This window comes from Oncorhynchus mykiss, chromosome 3 (genome assembly GCF_013265735.2).
Source record: "Oncorhynchus mykiss isolate Arlee chromosome 3, USDA_OmykA_1.1, whole genome shotgun sequence".
NCBI classification, from domain to species: Eukaryota; Metazoa; Chordata; class Actinopteri; order Salmoniformes; family Salmonidae; genus Oncorhynchus; species Oncorhynchus mykiss.
In genome coordinates this window covers 18816352-18832957 of record NC_048567.1, presented here as the reverse complement: position 1 = coordinate 18832957, position 16606 = coordinate 18816352, and the positions used below count along the sequence as shown (strand labels likewise).

Sequence of the window (16606 nt, the reverse complement as noted above, 5' to 3'; positions counted from 1 at the left end):
CTTGTAGCTATTGTTAGACTCAGCCAGAACTGCTGATAGGCTATTTTGAAGGGCGATTCCCGTGTGTGCTAGCTTCCATGAACTCTGTCTGGCAGAGATGTTTGCTTCAGCGCATTATTATTACTGATGATCATTAATGATGATGATGAAAAGCAGCACTAGCGCTGGGAATTGCCCTGGACCTCAAGATACGATATTATCACCATACTTAGGTGCCGATAGGATATGTATTGCAATTCTCATAATTCTGCCTATTGCTCACTATGTCAGCTGTAGAGAGACAAAGCTTGTTCTCCATGGGTTAATACACATACTGACAGGCTGTGTTTTGAAATGCTTTCTGGACTTGGCAAATTAAATCGTTACATCAGAATACTTGGAGTTTGTCTGTGCTCTTGTCCTGCTACACCAAAAGGGTGATTTGATTTGACTTGCACGGTATTGTGCAACAGATTCAACATGTCTGTACACCAACAGGCTGGCAAGTGCTTGACGGTGCACTGGTGTCGTATCACCTACAGTCCAACGGATCCTCTCAATTGAATAAGATTATCAGAAGAATGTCCTTGTGTGGCTTCTCTGGTTTAAGTTGTTTTTGTTCTGGCTGTGTCAGAATGGCTTGTCTGCCTCTCGTCCCTCTGGCTGGTCCTAACATCCACTAGTGGTGTTGATTTAGATTACACAACCATGCAAAACACTATTCTATTGGTTCATATCAACGACCTCTTGTTCAAATATTAGACTTTAAACCAAGCCTATTTAATGGAGACCTGAATATCACATACTGGTAGATGTAGAAATATAGACAGTGATGTCAGTTCTCTCCACCTTCAAATGTACTGTCTCTCCTCCCTCTGCTGTGCTCATCCTTTTTCCTCCATCGCCAGCAGCTGAGTTACACTTCCTGTTCCTGTCTCCGCCCCCCAGGTAGTGTCACTGACTGAGTACCACCGCCGGATCGATGCGCTAAACAGTGAAGATCTGAAATCTCTCTGCAAGCGGCTTCAGGTGCCCCACTCAGCAAAGCTCCAGCTCTCCATTCCCCTTTTCTAGGCTGTGTCCCAAATGGCACCCTATTCCTTATGTAGTGCACTAAGTTTGGCCACTATTATGTAGGGAATAAGGTGCCATTTTAGATTTGCCCCTGCCAGGCTCTGTTAGAGCTCCTCGGTGTGTTTCTGACCTCTTGCCTCTCACCCAGTTGTCCTACCTGGGCTAACCTTGACCTGGGCTAACCTTGACCTGGGATGGGCCAGCACTATGATGCTGCAGACTCGTGTATCAACTATCCAAAGAATCCCTATGAGAATAATTTGAAGAGTTTTGTGCAACCAGCAACTAATTCCTGGTAGAGAAAGGGAGGAGGGTAATTGATGTCTTCATGAAGTTCCCATAATGCCTTGCATATCCACTTCTCACAGCTCTTCACTGACCACTGCTGTGGCTAGTTTTCAGAAGGCCTCATTAATGTTTATTTTTAGCCATAGCTATTTAGATAGCCTAGACCCAAGGCTGTCATAGAGACAAATAATGTGAATCATAATACAATATGTTGTAGCCCATCGCTGTTGAGGGAGGGGGATTTTCCTGAGGTTTCTCGACTTAATCAAATGTGGTTCCTCCACTTCTGAATGACTACTCACAAACTGTTTATCCATCCACATCTGGGTAGTGAGGAACTGCTGCTTCCCCATCCGCCTCTGCTTTCTATTGAAGGGAGAGAGGTAGATGGTGGGTGGGTGGGTGGAAGTGGGATTCGATTCAATCCATTAAGTGGGTGCAGGACAATGCAGGTAATTCAACAGGACTGTAATGTGATCACGGTCAGGCCACCAGTAGCTAGGCTGTCTACAACAGGCCTGTTATGGAGGAAGATAAACAACCCCCGCTGGAACTCAAACAGTCCAACACCGTGTGTCCAGCTCAATCACAAATAGACCTTCAGGGCCACTCATTATTTACTGTGTTTTGCATTTTCTCCAGCCAACTTTCCTATTGTGCTAAGTATAGACATATCCAGACTCAGACATTGTACAATTTAGCCTCCTGATTTACCCTCTGTGTATGGATATAATGCACATTTCCAAGTGTTATTACAATTCCGGAGAAGCCTATGTGTTTTTATGAGCCATTTAGGCTCTCATAAGCCAAGACTGGCTCCTTACCTTTTACTATGTGTTACTGACATAAAGGAGTCTGGTCTATGGTCTCCCTAAACCCATTGCTCCCAAATTGATGCTTTTCACAGCTGACTTAATTTGTTATATTAAGTAGGCCTATCTTGTATATTTGTTTTTTGGGGCTCATATTAGCCTGTAAATAATCCTGCATCTGCTGATATGAGACTTTATTCATATCTTTAAAACCACCTGCTTAGAAATCATATGACACACCCCCACTCCCAGTAAGTTACGTGGTATTGGTTTATTAGCCTATAGAAAACATCTAACACCGTGTTCATCCCAGTCTGTCCCAAATGGCACCCTATTCACTATAAAGGGCACCACTTTTCACCAGGGCCAAGTAGTGCACTATAGGGGATAGGATGCCATTTGGGACATAGCTTAAAGCGATAGACACCCCATTGCCCTTACTAGTTAAGCCCACCCCTCCTGACTGTTGTCTGTGTTTTCAGATCACCACCAAGGAGGAGGTGAATTCTAAGCATGCCACCTCTATCAAGATGGAGCTGGAGCCTGAGACCTTCAGACCCAACCTCAGTGAGCCTAGCGAGCTGCTGGAGGCACAGCAGATAGAGAAGGTAATAACGCACAATGGCAAGATCCATACCCGTTGGCATATTGATGCACTGACACTGATTGTCAATAGGCTGCTTCCTAAAGAATCGTCATGCTTGACCTTCAGCCAGAGGAGTGCTGGCCCTCCTTGGGGAGCTATCTGTTTAGTGACAGCAGGTTCTTTAGCCTCATCAGAGAATCTCTATGAATTACAATACTGGGATGGTTGGGGTTTTCAGATCAGGTCTGTTAGGGTTTTAACATGGATGAGGTGGGGTTAGTCTTCAGAAAAAAAGGCATATTTGCATGTAGGCCTATAGCTGTTGGGGGAATTCTTGTTAAGACATGCAACGAAGGAAGGAGCCATAGAATGTGTGTGACTAGCCTGCTGGGCTCTTATTGTAGGTCTCTCTGTGGTCGACTCTTAAAGCCTGTTCTCCTGAGACTGTTGTGTTCTGGGTGTGTGGAGCTCAGTTACTCTCTAACAACCAGCTGTGGGAAAAGGTCACTGCAGCTGTAATGGACCATTGATGTCTGTGGCCTTTTCTCTCTTTCACTGTTTATCCCCCCCCCCCCGGTGTCTGCCTCTTTTCTCCAGCTGGCCAAGAACCTCCCTCCCCGTACCATTGGGTACCCCTGGACCTTGGCCTATGGCACCACCAAGCATGGCATGAGCATCAAGAGCCTGTACCGGGCCATGCAGGGGCAGGACACCCCTGTGCTGTTGGTCATCAGGGACAGTGATGGTGGGGTGAGTGGGACAACAACACTTCTCTATTAGGCCTGAGTCCAGACCTGTGCATGTAATTCAAATTTGTGTGAAAGTCCTCCATTAACTTCAATGTGTAGTTTAGGCGAAAGTGTGAGACAAGCACGCTCATCTGAAGTTAGGATTGGGCCTTTGAGCTGTAGTACATTACCATGGTTCCGTACTGTCTGTTTCCTGACCTGGTGTGTTCTGGTTGGTTGTGTTGCTGCAGGTGTTTGGTGCGTTGGCGTCCGAACCCTTCAAAATCAGCGAGGGATTCTATGGCACGGGAGAGACCTTCCTCTTCACCTTCTGTCCAGAGTTTGAGGTAGGTTGACCTCTGACCTCTCTGATTGGTGATTCTCTTGACAATAAGAAGCTTATGTAAGATGGGATGAGGGTTTGTAATGATATATCTACACAGATGGTGGCATGCTCTGTTCTGTGTTGACAGGTGTACAAATGGACAGGTGACAATATGTTCTTTATGAAAGGAGATATGGACTCCTTAGCTTTTGGTGGTGGAAGGTACGTACCTGCTATTCTTTGGCATTAAACTTTGAAACTGGGTTGTCAGTTAAGATGTTGTGGTTAGTCAACATTGCACAGTCACTGCTCAGTGTGTTCAGAAGAGTAAAATGGCACCCATAGTCTTAAGTTTATCAGACCAACGCTAGAATGTCAGAACACTCACAGCATGCATGTGATGTCCTTGCTGTCTGGATTGAGTCTCTGAAGATGCTGTGATGTGTTTCAGTGGTGAGTTTGGCCTGTGGCTGGATGGAGACCTGTACCACGGCAGGAGTCACTCCTGTAAAACCTTTGGCAACCCCATGCTCTCCAAGAAGGAGGATTTCTATATACAGGACATTGAGATCTGGGCTTTTGAATAACAAAACCCACCACGGGAAAAAGAGAAGGACTAAACATCCCTACAATGGCAATGTTGCCTCAAACCTAACTGCACATCACCACCCTGCTCCAACCCACTGTCTGGGGCTCCCAGGACGGAGCCAGCTGAAGGATGCGTGTTGTGCGTTCATACGTTACTACTGCAGTTATAACAGAGCTTTTCTTTGTGAATGACCTTGTGTGTATCTTGTTACAGCTGTGTGCAGCGTCTTTGAGGAGGTGTACTGTCCTGTACTATACTGTGAGGCATCAGAGGATGTGTGGGTTTGTTAAGAGACCGTAGGGACGCCTTGTTGCAGAACCGAGGAGGAGCAATCAGATCGCTCTCTCTGACCTTTGCAGGAGATGATGTCGGCTCAGGTTTGTGATTGAGAGAGAAACTGCCGTAGTCCAGATTATCTGAATTTTGAGACACTCAAGGAACCCCGCCCCTCAGAACTTGGTTGACGTCAGTCAGTAGGATGTTACTATATGTGTTGTTACAGGCCTTTAGTGGAGAGATCCAGTAATAAAATTAACAACATGCGTTCCTTTGTTCTCAGAGGAGACGGTTGAACCTAACATAGTTCTGGTTGGTGTTCAAAAACTGAAGGAATAATCTCAGCAGAATGTGAGGATGATGAGGACACTATATTATGAGGGGAGGAAAGTATTTTACATTGGTTTACTTCTGAGGCAAGAACTACGTATAGTGTTGTGTATTGTAGTCCTATTGTTCACCATCACAGCACATAGCTAGAATCAGAATATTACCCATCGTTGTACTAATAATGTTCTGTTCAGTGGGTGTACTACGTGTGAGTTCAGCTACCACCGGCGCCCCTCAGGAGTCGTGTGTACTGTTCGTAGACAGTAATGTGTTGCAATAGATTTGTGGAATATGCAAATTACTGTCATGTGACCTCAAATAATCCAGGTTGGCGCTTTTCCTCGCCTGTCCGTGGCTCATTATCAGAGAGAACTTGTAAAGCTTTCATGTCTTGATCCACAATTGCTTTTCTGGGTATAATTTGAAAAGCCTGAGACATGGTTAACTGTTTTACATGCATATGACAATTGTATATTATTTATATATATATAATTAATTATATGTTGCTGTTGTGTGACAGTGATCTTTTTGTGCTGATATTTCAGCTGTTACAAATATATTGTATATTACCCTGTAAATTCATGTTAAAATAGATTTGTTCCTAAATAGAAACACATATATGATTGGTGGGTTGCTTCTAGCACTTGAATCCGGTCTATACACCAGGTTCTTAGACTTCTAGTAGCTGTACAGTAATTTTTGTTTCGAATCTAAAAACATGTTAACTGTTGGTAGAAAGCTTGCTGCTATAATATTAAGGGTAAAGCTAAACTAATGCTCTGTGTAACTAAAGGAGAGTGTTGTTGTCCAGGAGTGAGGAGGCTGAATGTCGAAGAAGAATTTAACTTTCATCACAAGTTCTGTTGAGTGGTGAGTCTTCATTAGTTGGTAGACTGACTGTTTAAGACTGTGAACTAAGAGAAAATATGTACATTTAACTTCACAGCAGCTTTCCTTCCCCTTTCTGGTCTTCCACACCAGTATTTGTATCTATGGAGTCACAAAGAATAACATGGATAAGTCCTAATTATTTTACAGGGATACAATGTCTTATTGATGTATAAATAACAATAAAATTGTTGTAACCTGGGACATGTCTGTGTTCGTATTGCTTTCAATCCCCTCCTTCCAGCATTTGCGCTAACTTTTTGATTGTGTATTGAGCGCCACCTAGTGGATATGTATTAGTGCTTTTCAGGACTATCGGTCATATTAATCTAGTTTTATTGAATAAAAAAAGTGGGTTGATTGTAAAGATAAAACATAATTGCTCATTTATTAAACAAAATACAATTACAAGTAAATATTCTCACCAACACAGTGTGAAATTCTGTCATGAATTCCTTCCTAAATGCTGAAGCGATGGATGGCGCAGTGGACCATTGGTCAGGGATTTGTTGTGGCTGAGCTACAGTCAACTGAATCAGCTCCCATCTCATTGTGCTCTTTGTTTGTGTTGCAACCCTCCCCTCCTCCAGGCACACAGAAGGGTGAATGTTTAATAAAGTACTAGAGATGTGGGGGGAAATCCCTTGTCACAATGTGTAAAAATCCTTGGAGGCAGGAAATCTATAACTTGGCAAAAGTTAAGGACAGGCGATCTGACTTGAACCAATAAAACAGTTTAATACATTATCATTTGATTGTAAATGTACAAGGATACATATGTTTTCAGAACAAAATAAGGACACCGTTTGGAATAAGGGTAGACAAACATCCGTGTTTTTTGAGTCGTCATTCACACTCCCCTTCGTGTGGGGGAACCAACTGTTTAAGTGTTGAAAGAAGTCATTGGCATGAAGAGAAATAGAAGACAACCACAGTAGTTTACAAGCAGGACGGACACTTTTTGTTCTGTTCAATTAGCAGCAAAGTGGTTAGACAGACACCTGTAGTCAGTTCTACTGTATATTCAGCTGGTTATTTGGTCAAATTTGCAATTTAAGAGTTGCTAACGCAAACCTCTTATTACACATTGTCTGTTACACTACGTAAATGCATGGTTGTGATGTAAATTCTGAATATACAAGGCATTACTAAATAACTGTCAGGTCAATTTAGACCTCGTCCTCAGAAGACGTCTTATTGAGCAGGCCTTTAGGCTGCAATAAAGAAAGGCATATGATCAAGGTCAAAGGCTTCAGCACTGAATAATGGTCACATTAGAGACCTGTACGGCATCCCTGTTGATAGTGAATATAGGATGGTGTAATATTAAAGAGGCTATACAGATCTTTTGCCTCTAGGGGTGCGCTTGAGACAAAAGGGATCCCTGGCCTAAATGGATAGAAACATTGTCCAGAAAGTGGCATGCCTCCCCACACCCAACGAGTAAAAGCATAAATTGTTGGCCTAAAACTAAGTGGTTTCATATAAATCATACATACAGCCAAAATGACTTGACAGTTAACTACACTTTCATAGTGCATCTTTAGGTCACTATACTGTTTGTATGTCATGTTTGTATGTCATAAGGTGTGTGTGTGTTCTCCACCAGGGGTCAGTGATGGCACTGCTCAGTAAACGTATTCACTAGAAACTAAATGGAAGAAAACAGGCAGAAACAGTGTAGGAGAGAACCTGAACTTCTTCGTATTCCATTGCAAAATATTTTGCTATGTTTGTGCACTAATGAATACAACCCTGTTGTCTAAGGCTGGTGTGCGTTCCACTGGGTTAAGGCTCAGATTAGAGCACTTCTCAGTACACCAGGTACTTGAACTCAGAGTAGATGAGGGGAAACATGACGGTACAGGCGCGGTACAGGATAGCTCCACTCGTGAATAAGGCTCTGGGTTTGGTGAACCACGACTCAGACTTGAAGCTGTAGTAGATGGCGTACAAGGCCACGGCAAAGAAGTGTCCAATTAGAGTCATCGGACTGGGCGTCAACCTGGGAATAGAATGGATTGAGAGCCAATTAAAACCATAGACAATTGATTGATTGAATTTGATCATTAATAATAGTAGGAGTGCCCATTATTTCCATTGCGGTCCTCTAATGTCAATACAGGTGCATATACAGTATACAATATAGTATACACTGAGTGTACAAAACATTAGAAACACCTGCTCTTTCCATGACATAAACTGACCAGGTGAATCCAGGTAAAAACTATGATCCCGTATTGTGTAGATGAAGGGGATCAGTGTAGATGAAGGTGAGGAGACAGGTTAAAGAATGATGTTAAAGCCTTGAGACAACTGAGACATTGATTGTGTGTGTGTGCCATTCAGAGGGTGAATGGGCAAAACAAAATATTTAAAGTGCCTTTGAACGGGGTATGGTAGTAGGTTCCAGGCGCACTGGTTTGAGTGTGTATTGCAACGCTGCTGGGTTTTTCACGCTCAACAGTTTCCCCTGTGTATCAAGAAAGGTCCACCACCCAAAGGACATCCAGCCAACTTCACACAACTGTGGGAAACATTGGAGTCAACATGGGCCAGCATCCCTGTGGAATGCATTCGACACATTGTAGAGCCCATGCCCCGATGAATTGAGGCTGTTCTGAGAGCAAAAGGGGGTGCAACTCAATAAAAGGAATGTGTTCCTAATGTTTTGTACACACTATGAATATTTTACACACATATTTTTGGCTATTTTTTGAATGGGGAATATTGCATTGACATACACAGTCAAGGATCAACTGTAACAGTTTTGAAGTGTGTCGAACACATTAGTGAGACTCACACCGAGAGAAGACCAATGGGACCGTTGACGCACTCCCCACCCAGCTTGAAGTAAAGGAAGCATGCCTTTCTCAGCTGGTGGAGAGAATCTGAAAGACACAAAACCAAACAGCTCATATGAATATGCATGTCAGTCATGAAGGAGATTATGCTAAATGGTACAGTATATCTCAGTGTAGTACCCTGCTGGTAAAATCCACAGCTTAACACTAAAAATTATTTCAGCACAAATGATTTATGCTGAATATCTTCTAAATGTGCCTCTCTGTTTGCTATAATCGCCCTAGCTAAGTGTTTAGTGTCAGTAATTTAAGGTATACGACATCTACTGAGAAGAAGTACTGGACCGTTAGAAAACAAATGATTGAAGTAGAGACATTGGCAACAATTTAATTCAATCCTACAGGTATAGTGCATTATAATGTCGTTATAATGAACCAAATCACTTGGCATAACCATGTATGACCTTATTCTATTCTATGTGTTGGCAGGGGATAGTAAAAAGGACAGAGAAGGAGACTCACTGTCTGTTGCAGCAAACAACTCGTACAGGGCTTGAGCCAACACATTCACCACAAAGGAATGTGATGACTTGCGTTCCCAGTGGAATTTTTTCTTTGCCTGTTATGAAAAAAATAAAAAATAAACATGTTTTACATTTCAGCCTTCTACAATATATCCTAACATTGCTCTGTAACTATTCATTTGACTACTACAACACTGTGGATTACAGAAACAATATGCCCTGTGCCACATATAAAACTCCCTAATGTTCTGTGGTAGCAGGTGATTGCAATGCAATATGGACCCACATTCCACAAAACAACAACACACATTCCAACCAAGGCCATTCAGACAGTGATAATGTGTGTGGCGGAGTCTGGTCTGGTGGAAGCTGACTCAGGATCAGATATCCCCCTGGTCGGCCATTCTGTCTGAACCCCTCTACTGTCTATCCCTTCTCTGTAATACCCACTCCACTGTCCAATCATTAACATAATACTGACTGTAAGTCACTCTGGATAAGATGACCAAAATGTCATGGAAATGTTATAATCATAAGAAAGGGGGATGAGATTAGGGATGTGAGTTTACCTGGAGCATGGCTGTGTTGTCGTACAGGTCAGGGATGTTCTTCATCAGGCTCCTCCAGATCAGGACGTCGTTGAGGGCCACACTCATCCCTCCTCCGGTCAGAGGGTGTCTCATGTTGTAGGCGTCACCCAGCAGGAGCACACCTGGAACAGGACAAAGGCCCATGTTAGCCCCAGTCCACACCTCACTAACATAACACATTTACACTGCTAGGGATCATCTTTTTCAGCAAAATATCTTATCTGGTCAGGCTTTCAATCTACTTACCTAAAGATAAAATAATATACTGTTAATGATCATAACAAATGGAGCAATGCAGTTGGTCTAATATTTATTTTGAGAGTTTCAAGGTTTATTGCTGTTTTAAAATAGAACATTGATCTACCATACTATAATGGTGTGATAGACTCCACACAGCCAACATTAAACTCTCCAAGGATGCGTTCCAAATGGGACCCTATTCCATTTGCCCTTGGGGACACAGCTCCCAACACTGTGGTCAGTACTAGTGTCCTACCTGGCTTGTTGACTGGGGACGGAGGCAGGAAGCTTGCTGGCATAGACCTCAGCCGGTCATTCTGCAGAGCCACCATGAACGGCTCTTTTAGGTGTTCTAGAGAAGAGACAACAGAGTCAGGTCAGAGGTCACACATTCATCACCACAAAGATGGGTGGATAAAGAATTGAAATCAACACAGAGTGAATGTCAACCTATAATGCCGTATTCTACTCTTCGTGTGTTGAAGCTCTCAAGCACATATTCATGTGGGTGCTTTACATTGGTGGTGGATATGGTTAGTTTGCCCTTAAGTCTCACGAGGCCCGAGGCCATACTGTTTAAATCTCTATACTGTATACCCTAAATCCCTTACCTGGTAGTTGTGGGTGTATTTTCTCAGCCATGTACTCGGTGAGGTTCCTGGGCATCTCTCCCCTGATGTCCACCAGCACCCTGGTGTCTGAGGAGGAGATCTGGTAGATGAGGACAGGGCTGGGGTTGGCCAGGACCAGCTCAGCATGATGGGGTTTGAACTGGGGAGAGTTCTGTCCACGACAGGAGAGGACAGAAAGGAAATACATTAGTCTGACTGCATTCTATCAATAGTTTGTTTGGTTGGTTGGTGAAACATGTCTGCTAGCCTCCCAAGTGGCGCAGTGGTCTAAGGCAGTGTCACTAGAGATCCTGGTTCGAGTCCAGACTCTGTTGCAGCTGGCCGCGACCGGGAGACCCATGGGGCAGTGCACAATTGGCCCCGTGTCACCCGGGTTAATGGAGAGTTTGGCCTGCAGGGATGTCCTTGTTCCATCGCGCTGTAGCAACTCCTGTGGGGGGCCAAGCGCTGACACGGACGGTAGGTGCTTCCTACGACACATTGGTGTGGCTAGCTTCCGGGTTAAGCAGGCATTGTGTCAAGAAGTAGTGTGGCTTGGTTGGGTCGTGTTTCGGTGGACGCATGCCTCTCGACCTTCACCTCTCCTGAGTCAGTATGGGAGTTGCAGCGATGAGACAAGACTAACTACCAATTGGATACCACGAAATTGGGGAGAAAAAAATATATATATAAAATATTGAAAAGTGTCTGCTAAATTGGTCAGTCGATTCATTGATTTGCTTATTCATTCATTCATTCAACATAATACTTGGAACAAACCTTCATGATACATCCAACAAAGTGAGAGGAGGTCTGGGCCTTCCCAGCTACCAGGCTCTTCCTGAACTTTGAGAAACAGCCGTCAGCTACTACAGTTACTGCTGCATGGACCTCCTATGGGACAGGTTAACACAATTACAACAGTTAAAAACACATCTGTTACACTGCTTGTCTTATCAATGGATCCTGGTGAACTGCTAATCAATAGGTGTAAATACTGTCAAGTGTAATTGTAAGTATCAGCATGGGGCTATTTTACACAGCAACGGCTATCTAAGGAGAACCAGAGTATAAACTGCATCGCAAGCTTAGAGGTGACCTTTGTGTCTCCTGTCTCCTTGTCCCTGTACTGCACTCCTGTCACACAGCCATCCTCTTCCTCCAGGCTGGACACAGTGCCTTCTATGAGCGTAACACTAGGGGAGAGCAAAGTACCAGTTATTAAGAAACAGTAGTTATAGTGATAGTATTAATAGAGACAGGTTCTTCTGATCACATGACCAGACCAGGAAAAACATAATCAGGCTATAACAACTAAACCCTGGAGTTGGTCCTGGTCATGTGGTCAGGAAAAAACGTGTGGCCCTAGTGATAGTAATGACATGTCCAACAGGTATAGTGAAGGTTCTCTCCCAGCCTTACTTTGGCTCAGCGAGGGCGGCTCTGCGCAGGCCCATGATAAAGCGTCCGTGGTGAAAGGCCCTGCCACACTGGATACTGCTGTCTGCCTGGGGATATGGGATCTCCACCTCTGTGCTGCTCTCGATGTCATGAATCACATAGCCGTTCACCACGTGGGCATCCAGCCCCTCCACTGAACCTAGAGGAGAGCCCAGGGTTAGGCAAGGGTGATGAAACACTTTTCATTATTCCTTCAACTCAGGTCTTTAGTCTGTGGCAAAAAGGAATGTCTTTACATTACATAGGGACTTAGGTGTCTTTGCTACAGTTTGTTTGGTCCCACTTTAAACAAACAACTTTTAAGCTCTATATAGGTCCTGCAGTGAGCCTTGCTCGTTGAGCACAGCCCCCATTCAATGCAAGGGCTTGTTGTGAGTCAGCTCATTGGTCATTTGTCCCACGCTATCACCTTTTTACACGTAGACCCCACACTAAAAGATCTCTAGTTCATGCTGCAGAGACTACTCACCCTCCATTCCCAGTTCTCGCAGGGCCCTGTATCCACCAGGCTGCAGCAGCTCTCCCACTATCCTGTCAGGCTCCTTCAGGTCCCTCTCTATCACAGTGACCCTCCGGCCATCCCGGGCCAGCACTGCAGCCATGGCTGACCCCAGGACTCCCGCTCCTACTATGATCACATCCGGCTCCTGAGATGCAGGAGAGTCCCCTGCTGCTGGGGGGCTCTCCATGCCTGAGGAACACACTATTTTCCTCCTGCCACCTCCCTGTTTGGAGAGAAAGCGAGGAGGGTGGGGAGAGAGAGAAAGGAATTCAAATCATTAAATTGGCATTTTCATGGTACTTTGCAATGGTGTTTGAAAATGCATATGGTTTGCTATAACAAAAAGGCTTCATTAGAGCTGTTCTGCTAAATCTCAAACATTGATGAACATTCAATTAATTGTTTGAGATTGAAATAAATACATAGATCTGCAGGTCTCAGTTGTACTTACCCATAGAAGGTTAAAAAAAAAAACTTAACAAGTGTCTTTGCACTATAATTGGACACTATTTTATTGTGTATAGTGTATACTGAAGTAGGCCAACGGGTGAGAATAATAAACGTATTAATCTTGCTTATTTCTTGTTTTTGTTCTTCAACAGATTATAGTTATCATTACTCACCTTCTTTGAAGCGCTCTCTCCACTCCTGTGACTGACAGCTGAGGGTTTCGGTATAAATGTATTGATGACCGGTAGGGATAATAAAAGTTCCAGCGGTAATTGTAGAATTTGGGGTACCTTGAATGTATGTCCGTGGTACCTGACATAGGATAGCAGCATCCCCACTGCCAAGAACACTACAGCCGCCAGGATGATCTCTTTGTGAGCATACTCCAAAACTGCGTCGCATTTCTTATAAATGTAGGTGAAACTTGCAATTCCAAGAAAAGTCCACATCTTTATTCTATTATTATACTAGGCTACTTGAACTGAACAGGCTAACTCATTCAATAAATTACCACTGTTCAGAATGTTTCCTAACCTATAACCTGAAACTAAATTGCAAAAACAAAAAGTAGCCAAGATCATGAAATAGAATCAATTGTCCAATAAAATCTCATCACAGTTCAGCAATTATTATTTCAAAAAGAACAAATATTATATTTACTGGCGTAGACTGAGCATCCTATTTCATCTACTTTAGCAGATCGTCGCCCCAGTAATATTTAATATATATAAATATCCGTTAATCCAAAAGAAAAGTATTCAAAACCATGACAATTATTCCACCCGACATGTCAGATGGTTTCAAGGGATGCTAAATATTTTATGATAATGAGATAGGTACAAACTCCGGTTCGCAGGTTTGGTGTCCCGCCCTCTCTGTATCTGAACCGTCCAATCAAGAACAACACATCGGTGAGCAGAGCTCACGCTATCAGGCCATTGGCCAATCCTCGGCTGCTGGTTGGAGCGCTGGCTGAGAGAGGATAGTATGATATGATGTCACTGGAAAGGTGTCTATAGACCCTTTTCTGTGTTTGCACACATTGCCACACGAGGGCGATGCGCGTAAATTGAAGGCAGAACAAGGGGAAGTTCTTATAGGACACAGGGGAAAGAGCCTATATTTACATGTTGCTTATGAGTGCATTTCATACTACTTTTTGCTATAATTTGATTTTAAGCCTTGTATGAATGTCTTGCTTGTGTCATCATTGCAAATCAACTACATTATACTTAAAAAAAGCACTTCAACTTCAACCAGTAAAATGGCTCTATGGCTAGCTTTTGCTACAGCCTATGTCAAAGAGCGTTAGCATTCTAGCTAACAACATCTGCATCCAAAATAGTTATTTTACAAAGATCACAACCAAATAATCTTAGCGACTGTTCAAGCAAGAATCAAAACTTCGTTGTAAGCGTATGAGAATCCCAAAAGGTTATTTTATTTATAAGTAATACAAACGTAAATGTTGGCTATGTTGAATGCGCGCAGAGATGGCGATGCCTTTCTTACTGTCAGTGTGTCATATGCTGGAAAGGGGTCTATCGGTCTACAATGTTACACTACGGAGGAAGTTACCAAACCGGTTCGCAGTCAGGACTCTTTGCCAGACATAGGAAATAACGCTGTTATGGATTGTGTTACATACCGGTATTTTGCCTTGGGGTGATTATGTAGATAAATTGGATTGTGAGGATATCAATACAAACATGTATTTTATTTCTGAGGGCATCCTAGTTTATGTTGGGGAGCCTTATTAAATATTGCATAACGTTTTTTTGAAAGTCTTTTTTTGCCAAGACCCCTACTAGGACATTTTTAATGTTACTCTAACATTAGAAGCTAAGTAGCAACACTATATATATATATTTATGTTAATAACTATAATAGTAATGCTAAGCACTGACACAATAGGGTTTGCTTCTTTGTATTCAACTCCAGTATGAAAAACTCTACCAATCGATCAGTGATCAATTAATTAATTCCTTCATTAATTCAATATTTGAAATGCCATATAATTTATTCTCCATTAAATTCATATTTCTGGTTTTTACCATTGATGGCCTCACAATCGAATCATGTCAACATTACAGGAGTGTGCATTAAAATAGTCCACATTCACAAGACTCATCCACTGATTAATTATTTATACTATAACTGTAATAGTAGTTAGTCACATGAAACTATAACACTGTGTATGAATACGATTATGAAAGGTCTGGATGGACACTATAACTCTCAGGACAAGGGGTGTCATGGTCAAACAAGACTTCACCACATGTCTTCACAGGTAGTGGTTAAAGACTGTTTCAAATTTCTCCTGATGTGACTTTGGGCTGCTCATTTTGCTTGACAAAGTCCTGAGAATAAACAACAAAAATTGCCATTAACATTATACTGATTTGGTAGCATTGAATCAACAGTGTTGTTACAAACACATGAGTGCTGTAGAGATGGTACTACATTGTTATTCCACTAGTGACCTCACCTCCAACTCCTCCAATGAGGCGCTGACATCCTCTACTTTCTGACCAATCCCATGGCTGAAGCTCATGTAGCGCTCCTGTCAGAAGACAGTGATGTTGTGTGGGAAAGCTTATATAGTTTGAGCATAGCTAGCTAATACGTAAACATACTTTAGCACAGATAGTACATTTTGTCTCCTTGCAATGCCAACATACCTGGTAAAAGAAGGTTAAGTCCATTAATAAATTAATTTACATATTGTCTTAGTACCTTGACCATCCCAGAGATTAAGTGAATACGTGAACGAATTAATCAATGAAAATGATTCCTCATTACCTTGACCATGCTGGTGATAACTCCTTCCTCTATGATCCTGACCGCGTTCCTCAGGCCGCGTGCGAAGGCGTCCATGGCTCCGACGTGGGCTATGAACAGGTCCTCCAAGTCCGTGGACTCCCTACGCACCTTAGCATCGAAGTTCAGACCCCCCGGCTGCAGACCACCCTGTTCTATCACAGTCTGGGGAGGATAAAACAATGCATTTTAATATGCTCTTTCTTCTGACGTCCTGATATATGATAGGTATCATCATAAAATAACTGTTTATTAGTAATTGTGTGTGTGTGCATACATTATCTCCTATGTCATCTTCATGATCATGGTGGTGTTCCTGATGTCCATGGGGAACTGGTCTGTGTCCCAGCCCAGGTCAGGAGAACCCAGTTCTCTGCTGCCAATGACTGGAACGAACTACAAAAATATCTGAAACTGGAAACACTTATCTCCCTCACCAGCTGTCAGAGTAGCTCACAGATCACTGCACCTGTACATAGCCCAAACAACTACCTCTTCCCCTACTGTATTTATTGATTTTGCTCCTTTGCACCCCAGTATTTCTACTTTGCACACTCATCTACTGTCAAATATACCATTCCAGTGTTTTAATTGCTATATTGCATTTACTTCCCCACCATGGCCTATTTATTGCCTTTACCTCCCTTATCTCACCTTATGTGCTCACATTGTATATAGACTTATTTTTCTACTGTATGTTTGTTTTACTCCATGTGTAACTCTGTCAAC

At 42.9% G+C, this 16606-nt stretch overlaps 2 protein-coding genes across 5 annotated transcripts in view; one reads left to right on the top strand and one right to left on the bottom strand.

The window, feature by feature from the left end:
• The window catches only part of LOC110511207 (oxidation resistance protein 1), a 197274-nt gene extending 191195 nt beyond the window's left edge, over positions 1–6079 (top strand). For 3 of the 4 annotated variants that reach the window (XM_021592216.2, XM_021592221.2, XM_021592238.2), the window contains 6 exons: positions 928–1008; positions 2636–2761; positions 3337–3489; positions 3719–3814; positions 3941–4014; positions 4244–6079. In XM_021592216.2, coding sequence (XP_021447891.1) covers positions 928–1008; positions 2636–2761; positions 3337–3489; positions 3719–3814; positions 3941–4014; positions 4244–4379 — 666 coding nt within the window. In that variant the 3' untranslated portion in view covers positions 4380–6079. The remainder of the gene's footprint in view (positions 1–927; positions 1009–2635; positions 2762–3336; positions 3490–3718; positions 3815–3940; positions 4015–4243) is intronic. The other variant, XM_021592227.2, reaches the window with a different exon arrangement.
• A 156-nt stretch (positions 6080–6235) lies between these two features.
• LOC110511248 (squalene monooxygenase) lies at positions 6236–13957 on the bottom strand. Its single transcript, XM_021592246.2, has 11 exons — positions 13231–13957; positions 12575–12830; positions 12067–12244; positions 11744–11840; positions 11425–11538; positions 10645–10816; positions 10290–10385; positions 9773–9915; positions 9202–9298; positions 8679–8766; positions 6236–7880 (listed from the first exon to the last, which is right to left on the bottom strand). The coding sequence occupies exons 1-11, from the start codon at positions 13504–13506 to the stop codon at positions 7688–7690; spliced, it is 1710 nt and encodes a 569-aa protein (XP_021447921.1). The 5' UTR covers positions 13507–13957; the 3' UTR covers positions 6236–7687.
• Between the last annotated feature and the right edge of the window lie 2649 nt (positions 13958–16606).